Source organism: Babylonia areolata, chromosome 27 (assembly GCF_041734735.1).
Source record: "Babylonia areolata isolate BAREFJ2019XMU chromosome 27, ASM4173473v1, whole genome shotgun sequence".
Taxonomy (NCBI): domain Eukaryota; kingdom Metazoa; phylum Mollusca; class Gastropoda; order Neogastropoda; family Buccinidae; genus Babylonia; species Babylonia areolata.
Genome location: NC_134902.1, coordinates 19,802,893 through 19,818,750, shown reverse-complemented (window position 1 = coordinate 19,818,750; position 15,858 = coordinate 19,802,893). Strand labels below are relative to the sequence as shown.

The 15,858-nt window shown below is 39.3% G+C and overlaps 2 protein-coding genes across 2 annotated transcripts in view; one reads left to right on the top strand and one right to left on the bottom strand.

Annotated features, from left to right (window-relative positions):
- Positions 1–15,858, top strand: part of LOC143300963 (potassium voltage-gated channel subfamily A member 1-like) — a 64,774-nt gene that overhangs the window by 22,505 nt on the left and 26,411 nt on the right. Inside the window, exon 2 of the mRNA XM_076614916.1 lies at positions 14,080–14,468. Within this exon, the coding sequence (XP_076471031.1) occupies positions 14,080–14,468 (389 nt within the window). The remainder of the gene's footprint in view (positions 1–14,079; positions 14,469–15,858) is intronic.
- Positions 1–15,858, bottom strand: part of LOC143300964 (U1 small nuclear ribonucleoprotein 70 kDa-like) — a 70,356-nt gene that overhangs the window by 52,647 nt on the left and 1,851 nt on the right. The window contains exons 2-3 of the mRNA XM_076614918.1: positions 10,508–10,570; positions 7,816–7,870 (exon numbers count right to left, since the gene is read on the bottom strand). Of these exons, the coding sequence (XP_076471033.1) occupies positions 7,816–7,870; positions 10,508–10,570 (118 nt within the window). The remainder of the gene's footprint in view (positions 1–7,815; positions 7,871–10,507; positions 10,571–15,858) is intronic.

Below are 15,858 nucleotides of genomic sequence, written 5' to 3'. Positions count from 1 at the left end.
ATTAAAAAAACAACAACTAATTTTCTAAGTAGTTTGTGAAGTGGTGAATCACTGAATGGTTCTATACACTGATGAAGTGAACAGCAACAGGAAAATCCTGTTTCAGTTGAATAGGCACAACCACCTGCTAACACAAGAATGGGAGGTAACTAAAGCTGGACTCTTCCTCCCTGCTGCAGTATCTGCCTGCTTCTCTCCCTGTTGTGATCAACATGATCTTAAGCACTTGAAAATCATATTTTGTTCTTTTAACCGATGCTGGTGTGTGCTTGCACTCACAGGCTCGCACATATTATTTGTGTGTGTGTGTGTGTGTGTGTGTGTGTATACGTGTGCATACTTGTGCATACATAATTTGTGAGTGAGAGTGAGCAGTTCTCAAGCACAAGAAGAAGAAGAAGAAGAAGAATAACTTTATTATCTCCAACTGGAGAAATTTGGTCAGGTGCATTATCACAACACAGACAAGTAAACAACATGGGGACCATAACTGTAAAAGCCAACAACAGCCCCAACAAATATTACGAAGATACAAATGTAAAAAATATCACATACATCGTTTCATACATACATCCACTCACTGCAGGTAATAACTAGTATTCTTAATGTAAAAACAGAAAGAATTAAGAAACATTATTTGAATATAATTATAAACATAGCCTACTATACTGCACATTGATTATAATAGACAGATAAGAATAAAGATGAATTGCGGAAAACCACAGCCAGATAATCAGCACACACCCGCACCGCACCCCACCCCACCCCCACACACGCGGATAATTCTATTGTTCTGCTTGGTTTATGTGCTTTCATTAGTGTAAAAGCATGCACATACATATGTACAAGCATTTTACACACTCACAGATACACACATTGTTAATTGTTACTTATAGTCGAGCCGACAGCACAGGGCCATACCAGGACTGTCAAACCATACAAATGCTCAACCGCCTCAACACAAAACTGTCACACACACACACACACACGCACAAACCTATAAGAAAAACACAGTTCATGACACATCATCCTAACTATTTAGCTGCTTTTGGCATATAAGATTCGGCTTTGCTGAGGATGCCATCCATTCCGCTGAATTCATCATCCCCCAAAAAATCATAATAAAGGAAAAAACAACAACTTCAATTAGTTCATAGCTAAACAATATACTAATATACTATAGGCAAATAATGAAATATCATTACAGAATGGACAACTACTGAGCTAGTGTTTACAATTTCACTGCCTAATCGCCAGAAGAAAACAGCACAGTTTGTACATCACAGACTGCGGAAAAGAGAAAAAAAGAGTCAAGGCCTGCTTGAAAAAAGAAAGGGAAATGGAATGGGAAGGCAGAAACAAAGGGAGTGACAGAAAAGAGGAACTTTCTAGAACAGAATTTCCAGAAGGTGGGGATGCTGTTTACACTGACAGATCCCTGGTGTCCCCACAGGGGAATACACACACACATACACTGGAGCATAAATGTAATAATGTATGCGTGTGCGTGTGTGTGTGCGCGCGCATGCCCATTTATTCACCTTCATTCTCAAAGCTCTTTGCTGATGGATGTGTGTGAATGTGTGCGCATGCATGTGTGTGTATGTGTGTGTACATGGTACACATGCATATTACAATTTATAGTCAAGACTAAAAGAAGCAGAGAGAAATACTGATAGAGAAAGATGTGTGTATGTGTAAAAAAAAACAGACTACACAAGAGTACACTGAAAACAAAACAAAAAACAACCTTTTCCCTCTTCAAATGCCTGCAAACCCTCTCCACAGCCTTACATTCAATAAACTGGATCATGGAAAAACATATGGTAATGCACCAGGCCATTGTCTACAGCCTGGCTGGTCGCCAGTTTTACACAATGTACCATGTTTAACTGACCCAGTTCTCCTCACCAAAGTCAATAGGGCAGGTGTTCACAGCCAAACAGAATAATGCATTAGCCTCAACACATACATTTAAGATAAACCCTGCTGTGGGGAATTAGTAACAGCTGAAGTGACAATGATTAACATAGTTTCTACACATCTATACACTGCAGGGCAAAACCGTAATGATCACTGTTGATGAAGTGCTGGCACCTAAGGATAAGAATATGTTTTAAATCACTTATACAAAAACATTCGTAACATTTCCTTTATCAACATCTGTTTTAAGCTGCACACACAGCTTGTTAATGAAAAAGGAAATATAAATTGATAAAATAAAAAAGTCAAATCTTCCAGATCTGTAAGTCCAACTCTGGAAAAAAAAAGAAGAAAAAGCTTAAAGTATTTCTCAAAGGATAAACCAGATTCATTATTAACTTGCAGCCTGATAACATATCCAGAAAAAACAACAACAAACTTTAAGAAAATAAACAACAGTAGGAAACTTTTCTTATGTCTCGGTATACACTGATATCAGATCTTAAAACTGACGAGCAGTTCATTTTGAACTATACAGTGGTTTTTACAATTTTTTAAAAATATATTTATTATATATATATTTTTTAAAACATACCTAATGCGTGTACCTGCTTAAGCATATACGCAAATGTGAATGTGAGTATATGCAAGTATAACAAACAGATGCAAATTCAAAAGGCACTAAAATCTTAATTTTTGTGAGAATCAGAAAGTAGCTGGTTTTTCTGTGAATGACGTTTAAAAAGTTACTTTTCTTTGACAACAAAATCAAAAGCCATAGCCGTTACCATGTTTTTCCTTCATTATTCACCCCCTCCCCCTCTCACCCCCAAACGTCTCCCAACCCATCATCTTAAGCTCTTCCTTAATTTACATGTGGCTGCCAGCATGGCAGAAGGGTAATAAGATTCACATCCATTCGTCACAAGCTAACCCCATTTTTCTAAGGATGGCCCAGGTTTATTTTTCTAAGGATGGCCGAGGTTTCAGCAGACAGTAAGGGGGTCAAGGCTGTGCTGTCAACAACGTGAACAACACTGCTGCGTGGCCAGCGGCAACAAGCACTAAAAGTCCTCTATGGCTGCAACAGTGGCCAGCGGCAACAAGCACTAAAAGTCTTCTTTGGCTGCAACAGTGGCCAGCGGCAACAAGCACTAGAAGTCCTCTTTGACTGCAACAGTGGCCAGCGGCAACAAGTACTAAAAGTCTTCTTTGGCTGCAACATGCTACAGCCATCAAAACTGTGGTGGCGTGTGTCGGAAGGAAAAAGTGGGAGGGGGAGAGGGCTAATGGGGTGGGGTGGGAGGGAAGGTGACTGCAGACGAGGTTGTAGGAAAGAGGGTGGGACGATGCGCTGAGATTCACTATTGACTTGTCGCTGCTGAGACATGCGACATTTTTCTTGCCTTTGGAGGGGATGGTGAGGGGGGGTGAGGATGAGAGGGAAGAGGTTATGAAACAGAATTTGACAAACATTAGAATGCATTTCCAGCCTTTATTACCCTTTGCTATTCTGTCAGTGTGCCTTAAATCAACACTGGAAACACGCCAAAACTTTGCTTTTCACTCAGACTACGTGCAATCGTATTTCTTTTCGTGATCTCAGACCCCGATAGAACAAAGACTACCACGCCTGTGCGCCTTGTGCTATATCTGTGATCCGACTTGAGTGGTGAATACAAACAGCCAGTGTGTGTGTGTGTGTGTGTGTGTGTGTGTGTGTGTGTGTGTGTGTGTGTGTGTGTGTGTGTGTGAGAGTGTGTGAAGAGTAGCTTCCTCCCCATTTCCTCCTCTCCATGCTGTTGAGATGACAATAATCCCTAACATGTGTGTGTGTGTGTGTGTGTGTGTGTGTGTGTGTGTGTGTGTGTGTGTGTGTGTGTGTGTGTGTGTGTATAGAGTAGTTTCCTCCCCATTTCCTCCTCTCCATGCTGTTGAGATGACAACAATCCCTAACATGTGTGTGTGTGTGTGTGTGTGTGTGTGTGTGTGTGGTGTGTGTGTGTGTGTGTGTGTGTGTGGTGTGTGTGTGTGTGTGTGTGTGTGTGTGTGTGTGAAGAGTAGTTTCCTCCCCATTTCCTCCTCTCCATGCTGTTGAGATGACAATAATCCCTAACACTCACCTGGTTTCCTTCACCATTACCAGTTTTCTCCCTCTTCGCACATACATGACCGTACCCAGCATGAACACTTCCCTCCCCGCCCTTTCTCCAGTAAATCATGTTTCCATGCTGACTACCATCCTCCCTCAAAGGATATTCTTAAAAATGCTGCTACTTGTTTCCCGCCGTCTTTTCCCCAGTTCTCACTGCTGGTCTGTAAGCACTTGGCTGCCTGTTGTCATATTTTCAAAATAATTCAGACTATAGCTTACATTCTTGTCAATATGGAATAAGCCTTATATATGTTTCCTTTCCACGGTCCTACAAACCCCGTCATATCACTACAGACTCATCAGTGGATTTCTAAACTTCGGACTGAAAGGACACATGTGCACATTCTAGCTGCACTGTACCATAAGAATGGTGACGGAATCACCCCCTAGGATTGTAAGTCATAAAATCAAAAGATGTTCCTCGACGAAGTCACATACATGTATCTACAGGGAAAGCAGAATATAATGCAGCAACCACACAGGTTAGTGCCGAGTCCAGGCAACTTAGTGCCAGCGTACCTGGAGACAAAAGCGATCTTCGTTTTGCTTCGGAACCACACAGTACAGTTACTTCAATGTCCATGGCAACCACTACGTCAACAGCCCCCCCCCCCCTCCTCCCCTCACCCCCACAGGGTCACCCCTCCTCCATCCCCCTTCCCTCCCCTCAGCCTCCTACACCTCTTGCCAAAGCCTTTCCACTCCTGAACCTCTCCCCCCCCCCCCACCATCCACCCCTCTCTCTCATCAACTCTCCCCTTCTTCCTCAGTGGGCCCAACTGGCTACAACACTGTACGCGATCATCGCTGGCTACAGACTGAAGCGTTCCACCAGAAAATCGGTACTCTACTCGGACTGCGAGAGAAACTGCCTGAGAAGGGTGAAGTGGGGGTTAGGGGTTGGAGGGAATTGGAGGAGGGTCGCGGAGTGAGTGAGTGAGTGGGGTGAGGGGATGGTCGGCGATCGCCAAGTCAACAGTTGTAATAGCAGCAGCGTAGCGATGCCGCCAGAGCAACAGTTGGTATTGATCGCATTCTCGCAGCTGGTTTACCATTCATCTTCGCCAGGTTAGGAGGCGCTCTTCACCCTTCTCTTCAACCCCACCCCCCTCTCTCCTCCCTCTTGTCCATTTCCGTCTACACACACCACACACACATACACGCAAACGGATAGAGGTTATGACCTTATATTGGCACCGGAGAAAGATACGTGGACTAAAATGCCGTGCGTCTCCCATCCGCATCAATGCATCGTGAGTGCATGTCTTGCACTCTCTGCAGAACCATCTTATCTTCCATCGACATCATGCCAGACCATAATGAACAACAGAAAACGCGCCTCTTTCGCGACAGATTTGTCTCCCTTCTTTCTGTCTGGGACCCTTCACTCACCCCTCCTCCCTACCTCTGCAAAATAGTTCAGTACCCTTCCTCCCACACTGGTTTTTTTGTTTTTTGTTTTTATATTTCGTTCTATTCTTTTCTTCTTCTTTTTTTGTGTTTATGTATGTTTGTACATGCCCATGTGTGCACATGTGTTGAGGGTAGCTGTTTGGTACATATTTAAAATGTATATATGCATAGTTTGTCTGTGTGTGTGTGTGTGTGGTCACATTTTGATGTGTGTATGTAACATTGATGTAATGTGTTATGGTAACAAAAGTGTTTTTGCAAAGCACCTAGAGCAGATTTCTGGATAGTGTGCAAAAAGTATCCATTATTATTATTATTATAACCTGAACATGTCTATTGTCCAGTTATTCATACTACACCCCTTATGTTACACAAATCTGCTGAGAAATCATTGTCTGTTGGAGAAAAACAAATTAACCATGACGACCAAGAACATTTTTGACTTATCAATGTGTATCAACAACCTAGTTGTGCGAACATCAGAACCAGCCCACCTGTACCAGGTACTTCCAGTTTATCTCCTATCAAGGGCAAATTACCAACCTTGTTAACCAACAGTACTAATACCCACTTGGAATGTGCAATGAGAAACAAAACACCAGATGTAATACATCTGCAGAGAAATTCTTTTTTTAAAAACTAATTTATTCTCCAAGCCTATGTTTACTGACCTCTATAACAAACTGGTTTGTTTCTCAAACCAGTATAGTGAGGACTCCACTGCACATGTAAACACATAGTCACCATATCATGAATATGGGATGATGGCCACATACTTCATTTGGCTGAAAATAACGCTAGTTGCCAAGATTATCTGTATGAAATTCACTATTGTCTTGTATGTAAAATTCACGAGCTCCAATCTGCCTCTGTTTACAATGCACACATGATATCAAAACATAATAACAGAATTTTGTATAGTTAACTGTTAAGATCATTAAAAAGTACCCTTTTTTTCCTTGAATTATCATTTGTAAACATTTTGTTTCTTATCAAAGTGTCATTTACTTAACATTTTTAGTTAACCCTTGCTGCTAGTGTTAGTACTGTGTTTTGTCCTTCTTCTCTTGGTCTTTTTAAATGTTTTTGAATGCACATGTGAAGATGAGGGATACAGGAAATTATGAGAGAGAGAGAGAGAGAGAGAGAGAGAGAGAGAGAGAGAGAGAGAGAGAGTTATAAGGTGGGAAGAAGAAAGAATAATCCAAGATGGCCACAGCGATAAAATAAAACATGAAACACCAACACAGCCAATTTACCATCACATGAGGAACATGAGCTGTCAAGTACATGGCTTTGACACCCCAAGTGTTGATGAAAGAGGATGAGGGCAAATTACTTGAGAAACCATCAGAAATCTGTGAAGGAATTAGCACTATCAAGGGAAAAAAAAACTAAAACAAGTCGAGACCAGAAGCAATCCGGGCAACAATATTGGCTGTGTTCACTGACTGACATGTTTGAAGTCCCAACAGTTCAGACACAGCTGCAGTTCAAGTAAGTATGCAGTGTGCCAAGTAAATAGCTTGCATATGTATAATAGCCTGCCAGTTCAGTGCAAGGGGAGTGGTTGGACTGAGAGAGGGAGTGTTATGAGTATCATGTAAATGACACAGAGATTGAGAAAGGTGGGGAAATCACAAGCAGAATAACTTTATCACCCTGGTAAAAAAAAAATCAAAAAAATCATTGGCTGAAGAATCTCATGTCAGATTTCTTCTACTGCGTTCGTGGGCTGCAACTGCCACGTTCACTCGTATGTGCAGGAGTGGGCTTTTATGTGTATGACCGTTTTTATCCCACCATATAGGCAGCCATACTCCGCTTTCTGGGGTGTGCATGCTGGGTATGCTCTTGTTTCCATTACCCACCAAACGCCGACATGGATTACAGGATCTTTAAGTTTAACATGTGTATTCAATCTTCTGCTTGCGTATACACATGAAGGGGGTTCAGGCACTAGCAGGTCTGCACATATGTTGACTTGGGAGATTGGAAAAATCACCACCCTTTATCCACCAGGCGCTGTCACCGATATTCAAAACCGGAACCCTCAGATTGAAAGTCCAATGCTTTAACCACTGGGCTTATTTCTTCTTGTAATTTATGTAAAACATTATGATCAATCATGTCCTTTATGAATGGTACAACTCTTGATCAATCAAGCCCTTAATGAATGGTCCTTCTCTCCTCTTGGCTCAAGCAAAATGCAGTCCCTTGAAATAGTGAATACATATTTATTGATCGTACCACAGACTCTGCTGCAATAAATAATTAATCTTTCCCTCCATTCTTTTTTTTAATTTTTTTTTTTTTATACTTACAAAGGGCAAGATCCTGCTCCAGCTTGTAAGCGTGCTGTTCCTGACGCTCTTTGCGCTGAAAGTGCAGATCAGAAATGCTCATGCAAAATAAAACACCCATGAAGAAATACCAATTTAATTAACATAAACATGCAGGAACAATACTTTGTTTTAATTCAGTCTCAAAGTGAAGTGATACTTGGTACGACAGTTATGAATAGAGAGGAATGGTAACTGGAAAAAAAAAAAAAAAAAAAAACAAACAAAAAAAACTTCCTTTTTTGTGACCCCATCTTACTGGCATCATACTGTCAAAAAGGGAGGAAAACAAACAAAACAACAACAAAAAACCAGACACAATACTGGAAACAAAACAAAAAATAATTATCATATAATAATAATAATACTACTAATAATAACGTACATATATCTAGTGCCCTTTCTCACTAAGAGCTCAGGGCGCTTTACATGAAAGAAAAATATTACAAGTAACATAAAACATTCATGACCACTCTTTCTAAAAAACAAACAACCCCCCCCCCCCCCCAAAAAAAAAAACAAAAAAACCCAACAACACCCCCCCCCCCCCCCCCCCCAAAAAAAAAACCCAAACCAACAACAACAACAAAACCCAAAAAAACCCTCCCCCCCACTCACACTCTCCCACTCCACATACATCCAAAGTGAGCTGACATGGGTGGTGTTGGAGAAAAGGAAGCTGAGAGTACTTATTGATAGGTTTTAAAAAGATGAGTCTTTAGTGATGAGCGAAAAGCAGAAATAGAATCAGATGCACGGATATGATGAGGAAGGTTGTTCCAGATGTGAGAAGCAGCAAAAAAGAAAGAACGTTCACCATAGGTTCTTGTATTGACAAGAAGTTTCAAAAGGTAACAGTCAGAGGAAGAGCGGAGATTTCTTGTGTGAGGGTAAACCCTGATAAGGTCAGAAAGATAAGTATATCAGATTACTCTAATAAGTTGAATGCCAAAGCACACTAAAACCATACATTCAAGTCTAAAAAGTAATAAACTCTAAAAGTTTAAATGTTATTATGTTTGAAAAACGAAGAAAAAAAGAAGAAAAAGAAAAGGAATTTTTTTTTTTTTTTTAATGCTTATTCTTCTTCCTTGTGGAAAACGAACACATCTTGGCTTGGATCTATTATTCACATTCTCTCTATATATAAATCATATACAGTAAACAAACACATACTGTAATACCTTGAAAATGAACACTGTTCCTTTGAAAAGTGTCTTTCAAAGCTATGCTCTTACAGTTAACTTCAAGCTCAATAACAACAAAGTAGATCTGGATCCTCAGAGCTTCTTCATATATATATATATATATATATATATATATAAAAGCAAAAAAAAGGAGAAAAATCTGCTACACATATTATAATTCATTTGATCCACAAGTCTGTTAGTTCTGCAGGCCTGAACACATATACATTAACAAGAATGCAGTGCACTAAAAGGATATTCGGTCACAATCTCAACAAGTTTTCTTAACTTGTATTTTCTTTTCAAACCCAAACAGAAAATGACCTCTCTATTACAATTATAACCAACAGCACAAAAGTTTGCAGTGACACAGGAACAGTGCTGGGGAATAGGGGAAGGGAGTAAATGAATGAAAGAAGGGCAACAATTCCTCAAAAGCCTGTTTGGGAACGTCACTTAGTGAATGTGAAAAGAATTTTAAAAAACAACAACAAACAAACAAACCAAAAAAACCAACAACAAACAACAAAAAAAAACAACCCAAACACACACACTTTACACATACCTCCCAGAATATGTGGTATGAGAAAACAAGAATGAATAGCCTTTCTTCTCTCTAAGTGCAATGTAACTGTAGTGTAAGGATTGTACAATGCAAAAGCTGATCTTTTCCCCTTATTGCTGAATTTGGCTCACGAACTGGAAAACATTGCTTGCAGCTATGACTGTCAGTCTCAGAGAACAGGACTACTTTGTATTGCTCCATTCTTCCAGAATCTTTGAGTTTGAGGCAATTCAAAACAGCCCACAGAGACTCATAAATCATTAAATGCATGCAACACCATGCTGAATTGTAAAAGAATCTTTTGAATACTAGCTATTCAGTTGCAAAAAGTAGAATTTAACACCATGCATAGTTCCATATCACTAGGTTTAGTTCAACAAAAACTGGGAAAAAGATCTATCACTTATCAAAACAATTTTCAAAGCTAAAGATTTCATGAAAACATTATTTTCCTGGAAGCTCTGGCACTATTAGTATTAGTTTAATCAAAAGATTTATTAAATTTTTTGAACAATTTATGTGAACTGATTCATATATCTACAGACTCTACCCTGCCTTTTATGTGGTTTCAAGTATAGAAATTACAGGATGACTACCAGACCAAGGTGTCAAATGTATAAATGCAAATGACATGAGGTTGGCTGAATGTTTACAATATATGAAATGAAAACCTGTGTGTAACCAAAGAAACAAAAATTATTATTAATATTAATAAGCTTTGTCTGCACTACAAACAGTGCAACCAGATCTAAATACAGCTTAGAACTTGAAATACCAGGACAAGATTTACATTAACTTTTGCTGACTGTGAAGGATGATTAAAAACAAACAAACAAACAAAACAACAACAGTAGATTTAACTGTTTTCAAGCCAAATAACTGATAACATGACAGATATATATTTTGTGGAATATTTTCATACCTTCCGTTCTTTTCGTTCATCTCTTGTTTCCACCCTGGTTGGTGGAGGTGTATCTTTGGGGTCCTGTAACAAAGCAAAAGTCAATACACTGTTCTCTTTAAAAATACTGTGTTTACATTTTAATTCAAATGTTATTTATCACATCAAGTATTGTTTACATTTACAGTAAACATGTTTAATCATGCCATCCCAAGAACAAAGAATGTCACCAACAAATCCTGTTACTGGAAAACAATTTAAAATTTCAAAATCTTTTATTTTCATTATAATCATCATTATTTTCTATAGCAGACTAGAAAAGTAGAATAAGTAGAAAGTAATGGAAGAAAGACTGTGAAAAGAAAATATCTTTTTACAATTATTAAACATGCTCTAAAGACTGTGGATAAGACTGTGAACCATTCAGTTACATAGTAGGCTCCAAACCTTGCTAAATAAATTACTGGCAATACCATAATAGATGATGACCACAGAGAGAAGTAGGACTAACTTAGTGACTGATAAATGAAGTTTTGTTCACTGCATTCAGAAAAAATAAACAACCAAAAACAAAAATGACAACAAAATCCAGACTATTTCAGTACTTTATTTTGGTATCATCATTTTCATTATTTGATTGTCAGGATCACCCTGTACCCATGGGGAGTTGCAGCCCTGTTATTGTGAACCTGACTGAACATCAAGCTAGGTCAGACCCAGGCATCAAACTACATGGAACCACTGAATGATTGATTAAAATATGTGCAGGTGCAACTTGGGGATGCTCCACAGTATCTCTGCCTCCCCAGCCGCCACCACCTTGGGTCAACTGAGTTCTTCCTAACATTTTTTTCCCCCCATTGAGCTTGTGCCATGCAACAACATGCCAGAACAGACAGCAACATCAACGCAACTTACGGGCTAATGAACAGACAACTGTAGCTAACTTCTAAGATCATTTTACAAGTCTGTGAACTCATCAACCGCTCACTTGAATTCATGCCAAGAAAGCCTGTATGTTACAACACTGCACACCAGAGTGCCCCATTCTACTGAGATTAGGCAAACATAAGTCATCAAGGATAGGACCAGGAGGATTTTCGAGTATTTGACTTCAAAAGGTAAAACAAAATTTGAAAAAAAGTCTCTCCGCTGGGTAAGAGTTAGACACTGGTGAAAAGTAACGAACAAAATTTCCCTAAAAGCAAGCCCCATCAGAACACCAATGGAAATGGATACTGATGATAGTTTTTTTTCCCACACATAAAGTGATAAAACATAAAAAGTGAATAATGAAAACATGGCAGTCAGTAACATTAAGAACACCTGTGTAAAAAAAAAAAAAAAAGAAAGAAAGAAAGAAAAAGAAACAAAAGAAAAAAAAGGCAGTTTAGAATACACAAAAACTGGGCTGCCTTCAGCCAGGTCATGTGACAAAACACACCAAACAGCAGCACTGGCACGCTTCATAAAAAGAAAAAAAAGTAAAAAAAAGGGGCAACCTCTCAAGACTCCTGGCAAGAAAAAAACAACTCTTCCACATGTTCCTTGTCATAAACCATCAACCAGAGCATCTTCCTAACAACACTGAGCACCCAAACCTCTCAGCCTCTGACATTCCTCCTGCAGCAGCACAATGACTGGCGGATTGGCTGAAAATATACACTCCCTGATTCCTGACACATCTTCCTCTCTGCTGGTGCAGTCGGCCGGTGACTCTTGCCATGTGTCCCACTCCTGACTAGAGCCACATAATCAGGATGCCTGTCATTGCCTGAGCGAGGCAGGCTGCATGTCAGAGCCAATTTTCCTGTCCTGTCTTGCTGCCATGATGGTAATGTTTACCCAGAAGTCAAGCCAGTTCTGTGGATATGCTGGGGAAGCAGTGAGGTAGCAAGCTCAGCTACTACTGTTCCATGCGTAGCTTGCTTGAATGTGAGACAGCCACTTGTCAGAACACGATGGAACAGCGGAAAATGGGCAATGGTGTAAAAAGCATGTAAACTGAATTCTGAAAGCAAAACTGCCACACATGTGGTAAAAAGCTGCCACATGAATTTGAGTCAAAATGTTGATTTTGCACAGCAACTGTCTAGATCCTACCTTCTGTCGAGGCCAAGCCAAACACTTGGCACAACTGTGGATATCATGATACACTGAGGTGCAACATATTTTGCCACAAGAGCTATTGCTACCACAGGCATCTGAAGGCACAGCTGAGGAGAATTTGATTCTCTGCCATGAGGATCACAATCAAGTCTAGTCTGAAAAGCAAGGCATTTTGTGGACTTGGGGTTTCATGACATTGCTAAATGTCTTACATAATCTCCACTCTTTCTGACTATGAAGGAGACATGCATCGAAGTTCAGCATATCAACCGCCAGGCAAGGTCAAGGTAGGCACACATGAACACCTGATATCCGTGCACTGTATTATAAAAATCTTACCATGCAGCTGTATAAAAAATATATCCAGTTGTATAAATTTCTGTGAGATTTTACTATGCAGCTGTATAACAAAGCAACTTACTGGTATTTTGTTTACTGTGTACTCTGTACAAAATAAAACACCCTGGATCTGCTATGAGTACAACAGAAAGAAGCATGTCCTGCAATTATATAACTATGCATCTATAACTATATGATTTATTTGAAACTAGCTTTGATGAAAAATGAGCTCAGGGCTTCTGGCAACGCAAAAAATATACATGTCCCTGCTACTCTAAACACACTGTGTGTTCTTTGAGTTGGTCCTTGGGATGTTCTAAAAATGCTTAACACTGATGAAATTGAAAATCAAGCTGACGGTGACTAGAAAGTAAGCCTTCAGTTGTATGAGTGTAACAATGCAGATTTGAATAGAATGTGCAGCATTCCAGTGACTAAAGTTGGTCATGGAATAATGATAAAAGAGAAAAAAGCAAAAACTGTCACTGCAAATGAAAAAGATATAAATGTTTTGGGGGTCAAACTTTCTTTTTAATGGTATCTGTTACTGTGCTATTGACCAATTGAGCAGCTCAGAGAACCCAAAGGGAAAAACAGCAGCAAACTTAAACTGAAAGTCAAATCCAGTCTGAGTTCATGGGCCAACCAAGCCTACATAAAAGTAGAACTAGAATGCAAAACTACCCTGGCCCATCTGGTAATGATTTTTTTGTCTCAAGAACTGACATAAAGCACACATGCATGTCCTCAGTCCCTAGCAATCCACAGGATAGAGGCATTAAAGGACCGTCTTCTCTGCCACTTCTCTTTTGACGCATATATTCCCAAAGTATGTCAAAATATAGCCTGTGTCACCAGTCGACAACGACTACCTATGTTTTTGGTTCACAATGTCCTTACCATCTGATTTCAGGTAAGGTCTGGTGATGTGAAATGGTCTCTTCCTCACTTTCACTATGTTAACCTATTGATTGCTTCATGAATATGATGGTTAGTATTCAGTTATTAAAATAAATAAGAAATAAAAACAGAATTTAGAATTAAAAATCACTTCATAATTTTAGTTTCTACCAGTAAACTTATGTTACTCTAACAATAATCAATCATCCAAATTTTGAGCTCACATACTTCAGCTTTTGTTTCAGCCAAAAGACATCGATGCAGTCGAGTCTCAGCGAATGGAGAGAATCCAAGCAGCGCGGAGAATAAAACGAGCAAAACCTGCACAGCCCCAAGGTCATCGAAGCTTATCGGTTGACTCCAGAGCAGAGGAGGAAACCCCCAGCTGCCTGCCCAACTGCTTAAATGCCCAGAAGCAGCAGCATGACTGTGACCATGTCTACCAGATGCGTAACGACTCCTCCGTGCCTGAATTTCCCTCTCTTGAGTCGAAACCACCAGCCTATGAGGGGACCTACCAAGGGGGGGAGTTACAATCACAGTCCTGGTCTTCCAACGCAAACAGGTTTTCTGAGAACAATGCTGAAAACCGAGAGGAAAGCACAGCACTGTTGCAGAGACAGCAAAGCACAAGGTATAGGTTTTTTTTCTTCTGTTAAATTTCAAGTACAGCCTTGCTTTAGTTCCAGAAAAAAAGAGAGTAATTAATGAAAGAAATTAACGAAAAAATCACGATAATGAAAATGGTATCTTTAAAAAAAAAATGACAACCTTAAAGAAAAGTTACAAACAATAAGGTGAATAATTGATTAAGTAAATCATTAAATGAACAACTGATGCAAAACAATTTTCACTAATTTGATAATCATTACCTAAAATGAAAAGCAATTCTACAATTCTTGAAAATGTCCAGATTCATTGCTGAGATTGTAACATAGTTTAATTTAAACTTCACTCAAGTTTGAATATGCAAGACTCGTGTGAAGCCAACCTGGGTGGAGCTGACTGACACTGACAGCTGCATTTAGGTGCTTATCATTCGTTTTGTGTCATTCACTGATTCAGTCAAGCTACAGTCAAACACACATGTGTATATAATTCATGTGAGTGTATTCTATTTCTAGTATGAGATTTTGCAAGGGATACCTATCATATTCCCGTGGGATCTTTTTAGTGCATTAAATACATTCTACACATGAGACCTTGGTTTATTGTCTCATCTGAATAATTAGCACCCAGACCACCACTGAAGGTCTAGAGGAGAGAGCGAAAATTCTGGCAGCCGCAAGTGTAGGATTCAATCAGTTTTTCTCATATGCTCAGATTCTCTGGTCTCCTTGGCAGACATTTAAACAAGGCCACCACTCCACCAAGTCTGAAAAATATTATATTCAAGGCAGTATCTCTTTTTGTGGGGTCAACAAGTTTCCCCTATTATTATAATTATGCCACAACAATTTTGCAATGCTTTGATCTCTGAACTTGAAGTTCAGTAGGTATTATGCTGTTAGTGTTACCACAGCCACTCACCATACCAAGTTTGATCAAAATTTGAAGACATGAGTTCAATCACACTTTTTTTATACCGGTAATTTACCAAATGACCCTGACCTCTGATCCCTCACCCAGCTTACTTGTACCACATTAGCATAATACAGAGATGATTGGTACAGTATATATATAATTTTTTTTTTTTTTTAAACCAAAACCCAAACAAGTTTGATTAATGATGTGTACTACTTGCAGTTGCCGAGAAACCATTGCTGAAGTTTACCAGACTGATTCACACTCACACACACACGGATAAATGAGGTCTGATTTCACACTCACTTTTGTGTTAAAAAACAACAACAAAAACAAACAAAATAAATGCACTTTGTGTTGGCTGCAGCTGACTGACTTAGGGTGAATTATTGTACAGCATTTGGTTTTAGACTAGCTTTGGCTCAGCATGATCAAGACATGAAACTATAAAATGATATACTGCTTGGTTTGAAATAAAATACTAAGCAGAGAATCAAAAG